The 8,581-nt window shown below is 35.5% G+C and overlaps 1 protein-coding gene across 8 annotated transcripts in view; it reads right to left on the minus strand.

Moving 5' to 3' along the window:
* Positions 1-8,581, minus strand: part of CREM (cAMP responsive element modulator) — a 116,539-nt gene that overhangs the window by 35,761 nt on the left and 72,197 nt on the right. For all 8 annotated transcript variants that reach the window (XM_006774623.2, XM_006774622.2, XM_015571066.1 and 5 more), the window contains 3 exons: positions 4,396-4,542; positions 1,053-1,150; positions 766-908 (listed from right to left, as the gene is read on the minus strand). In XM_006774623.2, the coding sequence (XP_006774686.1) occupies positions 766-811 (46 nt within the window). In that variant the 5' untranslated portion in view covers positions 812-908; positions 1,053-1,150; positions 4,396-4,542. The remainder of the gene's footprint in view (positions 1-765; positions 909-1,052; positions 1,151-4,395; positions 4,543-8,581) is intronic.

Genomic DNA, 8,581 nt, shown 5'->3' on the forward strand with positions numbered 1-8,581 from the left:
TACACACTTTTTCCTTCCTAGAGCTCCATTTTTACTAAAGTATTTTTATGTATCAAATGGTCTTGATTGGGGGGTGGGGGGTGGGAACCTAGTGCTTTAATTTGAGCAAAAAGCACAGAATGAATAGCCCATTAAAATGCACAAGACTAAATGTGAATTTATCTGTTTATTTAGAGCTTTTGGTGCTTAAAATTTCAAATAAAATGATCTAATTGCTGTAGTTTTAAAAAATTAAACATTTTTCCATTCTAGTCTGGGAAAAACTGCAGCACAAATCAACACAGCAGACTAGTGAAAACAGAATTACATTTAAAAACATAATTTAGAAAACATATGTCCTTCTTTTAAATTAGTAAGTAGAAAATGTAATTGTTGATAGTAAAAGCCAACAAGAATGAAATACAGACATTTGTATCTTATTATGTTTGCATGCATCATAAAGGCAACAGGCAACAAAAAACAGTTAAGTTTTAAATTTTTACTACACATTAATATAAACATATAAATAAGAAAAAAGCTCCCTTTATTTTAAATTCAAAATTTTCTTCTATATTCAGTAAAAACAAAATTTTACCAAAAGTATATGACAGTTGTCAATACAAATCTCTCACTTCTTTAAGATATACTTTTCATTCTGATACACAGTTTAGGTATTATGATGCATTTTTAAAATGGAACAATTTAATGTCAAAACCCAGGTTGCTTCAATGTAACAAGAGAAGATTTAAAAGCTAGCACTATTGTATCGAATTGCAGCATACATACTGTATTGCCCCGTGCTAGTCTGATATATGCTAGTCGGTACTGCCATGGTAGCGATGTTAGGTGGTGTTCCTTCTCCCTCTGATTTTTCTTCTTCAATCTTGGGAACACCAGACACATCAGAGGAAAGTTCATTCAGTATTTTTCTAAAACATAATTTAACAATACAAATAATTAAGATACAGTAATGAGACTTAGAAAAGCTATAGTGGAAGAATTGGTTTAATGTATAATTAATTACTCTCCCCTTTTTTAAAAAAAAGTATCAGTACAGTGGAAACTTAACTTACCGATAAGAAGGTCTTCGTGAAAGGATTTCTCTGCGTTTATGAGAATCAATTACACCTTCTGATTCTGTAGACTCATCTGTCTCTGTGATCGTTGCTACCTATAATACAAGAGTTTCTGAAATGCATCATAAAAGATATGATCTCCTTTATTTAAAAAAGTGTGACTATGGCCCTGGTTGGGAAGCTCAGTTGGTTGGAGCATCATTCTGTGCACCAAATGTCGTGGGTTCAATTCCCATCAGGGCACATACATACCTAGGTTGCAGGTTCAAGCTTCAGTCAGGGCTCATACAGGAGGCAACCAATTGACATGTTTCTCTCACATTGGTATGTCTCTGTCTCTTTAAAAAACATATCCTCCGATGAGAATTTAAAAAAAGAAAGAAAATGTGACTAAGGGTCTCTGTGTGCAGTATTAAGTCAGGTACTCGGAAAGTGTCCAGCAAAGAGAACACACTGAAACTGCACTAATGGAGCTTATACTTGGCTTAAGAAAGGAAGCACAGACACAAACATTTCAGCTGTAGAACAAGTGTGTCTGGAAAGGAATGGTGAAGATAATAAATATTACAGAAATGCTAATAAGAGTGGTTAGAACATCAAGTGAGGCTTCATAGGAAAGGCCTAAATATAATATACAGCAGACCCAACCCTGAAATCACTCTCACATATCCAGCAGGGAGTGAGTGAGCCAGTAACAGAGGCAGAAAAAAGCATCTTGATTTCACTGCCCTCTTCACAACACCACAGCTGACTGGAGCTGGGTTTTCAAATCAGACATTAAATAGGTCCAAAGAAGAAAGAATATTTAAGCAGGTAAACAAATCCGTTGGGGCTTGATAATGGTAGGTATTAAAGGTCAAAATAAGGAATTTCTCCTTAAAGGAAAGATCAAAGTATTGAGCATGATTTCATTTTTTTTTCAAGTCAATAAAATGATTATTAAACAAAGAGAACTAAAATAAAAAATCTCTCTACAACATGACTGCTCTCATTATATTCAGCCATTTCTCATTCAAGGCCTACGATAGTTCTGAGTTCACAAAACTCACTTAATATTACAATTACATGGGAATTTTATTTAGACAAAATCAAAAGAGCTTATTAAAATCTGAACAACACAAACAGGAATATATACTTCCCAAGGCATATAGGATGAGCATACATGTTCACCTACACATATGACCATGCATCTCTGGTCATGGACATCCCACAAATAAGTATACTCACCAATGAATAGAATATATGAGAAAAAATGCTTCAATCAGATAATCATGTAAACACCATCAAAAATTTATCACTTTACACTGGGCTTTCACACATCTCTCATATAATCATAAGACCCTCCTTATGTGAGCTGTTAATTTACCCATTTCAGAAAGTTGAAAACTGAAGTTCACACAGAGATTGACTTGTCCATCCTTCAACAGGTAGGAATTTAAAGAAAAGATCCACCTCTACCTAAATCATCTATTTCACAAAATCCAAAAAACCTACTGAGTATAAAAGATAATACTTTCTTCCAATACCAGCCAGGTTAAAACTAGAAATATCTGCACCCCAATAAAAGTCATAATACAAAAAGAAGAGTAGAAAGATTTTCTTGTTTTATTATTGGAGTCAGAAAGAGTCAGAAACTCTTGGAACCAAGAGTCAGAAACTCTTGGAACAGGAGGATAAAAATAAAAGACAAGCCCGCTATAGCCGGTTTGACTCAGTGGATAGAGCACTGGCCTGCAGACTGAAGGGTCCCAGGTTCGATTCTGGTCAAGGGCATATGCCCAGGTTGCGAGCTCAATCCCCAGTAGGGGGCATTAGGAGGCAGCCGGTCAATGATTCCCTCTCATCATTGATGTTTCTATCTCTCCCTCTCCCTTCCTCTCTGAAATCAATAAAAATATATTCTAAAAAATAAAAAATTAAAGACAATACTGAGAATTATTAAAACACCTGGTGCTGCAAAGATAACTAAGCTTTTAATGAATGTAGATTTATTACTTCAAACATCATGTTGCAGCCTTCATCCTTATTTTGCAATAAACTGTATTCAAATATGCGGGGGAAAAACAAGACTAATTAAGTATGTGCTTCTATTTTTCCCTCAAAGAACTTTTGTTACCAATTAGGTTCAAATAAGTCTAGCATCTAAAGGTCAATTACAAACTGACCTAAAAAAAGAAGAGAAATAAATTCAGTACACAAGAAAAGTATCTATACTTAATAATTTATATTGATGATGCATTAAAAAAAAGTTTTGTTTCAAGAAATGCTAAGGGCCCTACCCAGTTTGGCTCAGTGGAAGAGCGCCGGCCTGCAGACTGAAGGGTCCCAGGTTCAATTCCAGTCAAGGGCATGTACCTTGGTTGTGGGCACATCCCCAGTACGGGGTGTGCAGGAGGCAGCTGATCAATGTTTCTCTCTCATAGATGTTTCTTACTCTCTATCCCTCTCCCTTCCTCTTTGTAAAAAATCAATAAAATATATTTTTAAAAATGCTAAGGATTTAAAAACAACCTTGAACCTGGCTGGCATGGCTCAGTGGTTGAATGTTGACCTATGAACCAGGAGGTCACGGTTCAATTCCCGGTTAGGGCACATGCCCGAGGTCGTGGGCTTGATCCCAGTGTAGGGTGTGCAGAAGGCAGCAAATAAGCGATTCTATCTCATCACTGATTTTTCTATCTCTCTCTCCCTCTCATTTTCTCTCCAAAATCAATAAAAAATATTTTTTTAAAAAGGGAAAAAAAATAAAAACAATCTTGATAATAAGAAGTAATAAAATACATCTCCAGATCACAACCGTAATAATAATCACATCTACAAAACCAAGGTTAAATCTGAAAGGAGTATATGATGAATAAACGTAAGGCCAAGAGACAATACATAATTATTTTCTATGGATTATGTATATTGAATTAAAAATAATATACTACCTACTAATGTGATTATTCATGAAAATAGCATCAGTGCTATAATCTTTATATTAGCATGTTTATCAGACATCTCCAAAGAATCCTCAAAATATTTTTAAGCACCTTTGGAGAGCTTTGCTAAATAAATCCGAGTTTGGGCAAAGAGTAACAATGTGAAGAATTATTTATCTGACATTATTCATTCTACAAATTAAAAGCTGACAACAAAATGGCAACTCTTAAGTCAAATCTATGGGTCTAGCAGAGTACAATGCACTTCACAGGTAAAAGGAAAATTCCTCCAATTCTCTAATAAAATGACTTGATCATAAAAGCTACCCAAGGAAAAGAGGATAAATTAGTAAAGAAAAAGCAAAAAAAAAAAAGCTCAAGCTCAAGAAAGTCAAAGACAAATCACCCAGGAAGCTAACCTGAACAGTTTGTATCTGTGGTGACTGAATAAGCGATGGCTGTGGTGACTGAATTACGCCCTGGACATGTACAGTTTGGCCCGAAGGTAACTGTACTAGAGTTATAGCTGGGGAGCCTCTTCCGGTGCCTGATCCAGCTACAGAAACCTGCAAAAATGAGCATGATTGAGGATTAAGGCTGAACCTTTTTGTTGTTCTTTTTGCTTTTTTTTTTAAAAAAAGAAATACCATTATTATGATAACTGGACTATTTTTCCTGCTTCCAAGAAATAATAAGCAATCCGGGGTACTTACCATTAGGAAGTGGTCACTGTCCTGGAACAGTCATTCTCTGATGTGATAGATAGTAAAGAACCCATGCTCCTCACTTTCGGTTCCCATGCTTCGGTGGCTAAGAATGTTCTAAGCACAAAGTTCTAAAGCAGTTAAACTACCTCACTACGACCTCATGACTACTAACAGGCCAGAGTATAAATTACCCTCTCTAACTTCTTAAGAGAAACTGGAGACAGAACTTAAATATGGTGAATTATTGTTTAATAAATGAAATGTTCGGCGTGGTGTTCTAGAATTATTCCAGATGCAAACTAATGCCTTTTCTCAATACTGATGTAAATTGCAAAGTTACTTTAATGCTCCCCCCCGCCACACACACACACAAATTATGAAAAAGGCACAGGCCAAAGAAATCCCAAGGTCTCTCATTCTCTTAGTGTTTCTGACCCATAAAAAGCTTATGCCTTGGAGCTTGTGTGACCCTCTCACACGTTTCCTCTTCCCTAGCTTGGGCATCCAGATAGAAAGCTAGAACCATCACTTAGATTGCACAGAAAGAAGACAATACAGATATCTTGATTGCTTTTGACAGAGATCCCTACTGGAAAAATAATACCTCCATGCCTCTGGTTTCAAAATCTGCCAAGTTTCTAATTAGTAAACAATTTGGTCAGCATACTCTTAGAAACTGCCACATTTTACTAAGTTCCACTATTCATTATGACTTACTCAATAAGCTGCCAGTTTTCATTATGAGTGGTAATGGAATCAAACAAATTTTGCAGAAAGCATCTGTGGGACCTCACTTTAAGAAACAGCAGTAACATATGTAATACCCTTTGTAATAAAAAATAAAATTAAAAAAAAAAAAAAAAAACCACAAAACAAAAAAAAAAAAAAAAGAAACAGCAGTAATTTCCAATCTACTTATACTAATACTTTCATTGAATTATTAAAAACTGGGTTTAAGCCGAAACCGGTTTGGCTCAGTGGATAGAGCGTCGGCCTGCGGACCGAAAGGTCCCGGGTTCAATTCCGGTCAGGGGCATGCACCTGGGTTGTGGGCACATCCCCAGTGGGAGATGTGCATGAGGCAGCTGATCGATGTTTCTCTCTCATCGATGTTTCTAGCTATCTGTCTCTCTCCCTTCCTCTCTGTAAAAAATCAATAAAATATATTTAAAAAAAAAACTGGGTTTAAAACAACTAAGATTGCCTAGCCAGCGTGGCTCACTGGTTAAGCATCATGGACCTACGTACCAGGAGGTCGATTCCTGGTCAGGGCACATGCCCGGGTATGTATATATTTTAAAACAACAAACTAAGATTTTTTTTTTTTACAATATCATGTCCTTGGAAAGTAAAAAACTTTAGCAATCCAAAAAATAAGAAAGTCTTTATCCATGCACTAGAACCTATGTGATGAGCATTAGGGTAAAAAGCAAAATTGCTAAAACTAACACCTAAGAAACAATAAATAGCATGCCAAACAGTTGAGAGCCAAGTGCCCCACTGTATGGTATATAGGCCATGAAAGTCATCAGAATTGTATAGGCCATGAAAGCCCAGAATAGAAAGATTAGTATGGACCTGAACAATATATGAAGGCTTTGTATAGAAGCCATAGCCTCGATATGAGCCTGGAACAGTGGAACAGAAAAGTGAGAAACTAGGGCAAAGGCACTCAACATGGAGTGTGTACCCCCAAAAATATATACACAGTTTAACAGCTGATAGCTCAATTTTGAAAATGAAATGTACATTAATAAACACTGCCTTTACAATTATTCAAAGTGTATGTATATATTTCTTTGGGATACCCTGTATATACTAAGGGCAAGTTCATCCCACATGCTCTGGGGTATTATTGTCTACCTTAGATTTTGGGGAAAATAAAAAGGTTATCACATAATGGAATCAGTAGACTTAACAAGAAGTTAAAAAACAAACAAGCAAACAAACAAAACCATTGGGAGGATCTATTCTTTAAATGTTACCAGCACAAAAGGAAAATTTAAAAAAAGGTATCCACCTCTGTGTGAATCAATTACTAAAAGGTACTCTTTTCGCCATACAACTAATTGTCAAACTTTTTAGTCTCAGGACTCTCCTTTACACTCTTAAAAATTAATGGTGACCTCGAAGAGTTTTTGTTTATGTTGTTTATATCCAGTAGGGTACTATAAATGTTTAACAACCAGATCTTGGGAAGGGAGAATGCTGATTTGTACCTTTTGATGATTTCTGTAATGTAAATACTCCTACTATGGCAGATTTCAAGCCAACAGCAGATGACACTGAACCCAAAGTTGGAAAAAGTGCACATAGCCAGCTTTCATGAGTCAGCGCCAGCCCAGCACTGGGTATATGTATTGATATTTACTATATTAGAAATTAAAACTGAGAAATTTAAAAAATACTTAGTAACTCATTAAAGAACAATAAATCTATTACAAGCTACAAATAATATTTCATGAAGAATTAAATTTTCTAAAACAAAAAGTAATGACAAGTGTTTCACATTTTTATAAATATAAAAATATTTTGTGAATGGTTTAACCCAAACAGCCAGATTCTTGTACCTACTTCTGCACCGAATCTATTGCAATGTTTTTTTTAGTCAGTATGTGGAAAAAAAACTCTAGTTGAACCTCACTCAGACATGATTGGTAAAGGAGGAGTATTTTAATAGCTTTTTCAGAAAAATGTGGATATTGTTTGATATTATACCAAAACTCAACAAGTGGTTGTCTCTTAAAGGTTAGTTGCAATGTGGAATATGAAATCATATCTGTTACATTAAAATCTATGGAATTATATTTTACTTTGCATGATGGTTACCCATGCACAATTTTGTAACATCACGTGGTAGTTACTTGGAATATATTGCCTCACTGAGTTGAGCAGATAGCCTAAATGCTGACATTTCATTATACACTATCAGAAAACCACATTAATTGAAATAAACATCAATCTCATCAGAAAACTATACATATTGGGAAGCCATCAAGCTCAAAATAGCAGATGCAGGCTTTCCAAAATTCAAAACTTCTGCTTAAAACCTGGAATTTTATCATTGGCAATAAAAACTGTCATTTTCCTTGAAGGGACAAACTCACTTCATTTGCATTTGAGATAAAATATGTTCCAAATAAGTGTAAATAGCCACAGTTTGGTTATTAGACATTCCTTTGAGAAAAATTATGTCCTATGAAAAAAAACTCAGCTAGTTCATCTTGCCACTCAAACAATAACTCAAGTGTTATTTTTTCAAGAACACCATTGGTCTTCAGTATGCAGCAGAAATGCTTTCAGTGATTGTCATAATTTCATAACTCAGAATATTAAAACATGTACTTAAGGGTCAAGACTCAATACAACTGGTAATATTTACTGTTTCACCAAGAATATTCCTAAATGAAACTGACTTTTTTTCCCCACTGCAAGTGAATGGCAGTGAAGAAAACAATGACTTCTATCCAGTTTGGTGCCACTGACTTGATTCCAGCTAAGGCACCAACAATTTTACTCCCCATTATTTTTGCAACATTAGTATAAATGACAACACAGAGAAAAAGGAATATAGATCTTAACATCATTGTGAAAATAGTTTTATCCTCCCAGACCTCCAAAAAGAGTCCTCAGAGACTCCCCCAGTGTTCTGTACACCACACTATGAAAATTGCTGCTCTCTCTTAATGTAGGCTCCAAGCCCTGACTCACAGCTTGAAGAGCAGGGTGCTGACCCAGGCTGTAATTTCAGCTCCATAGCCAAACCACCATATCCAGTAACCTTGATGGAGATTTCATATGTCAGAGAATAAGCAAAGTATTATATAAATTATACCCAAGAGTACCACAAGTATTCCTAAAGACCAGACTTGTGGATTGAGATGGTAGATAGTGCTCA

Source organism: Myotis davidii, unplaced genomic scaffold, assembly GCF_000327345.1.
Source record: "Myotis davidii unplaced genomic scaffold, ASM32734v1 scaffold388, whole genome shotgun sequence".
Lineage (NCBI taxonomy): Eukaryota > Metazoa > Chordata > Mammalia > Chiroptera > Vespertilionidae > Myotis > Myotis davidii.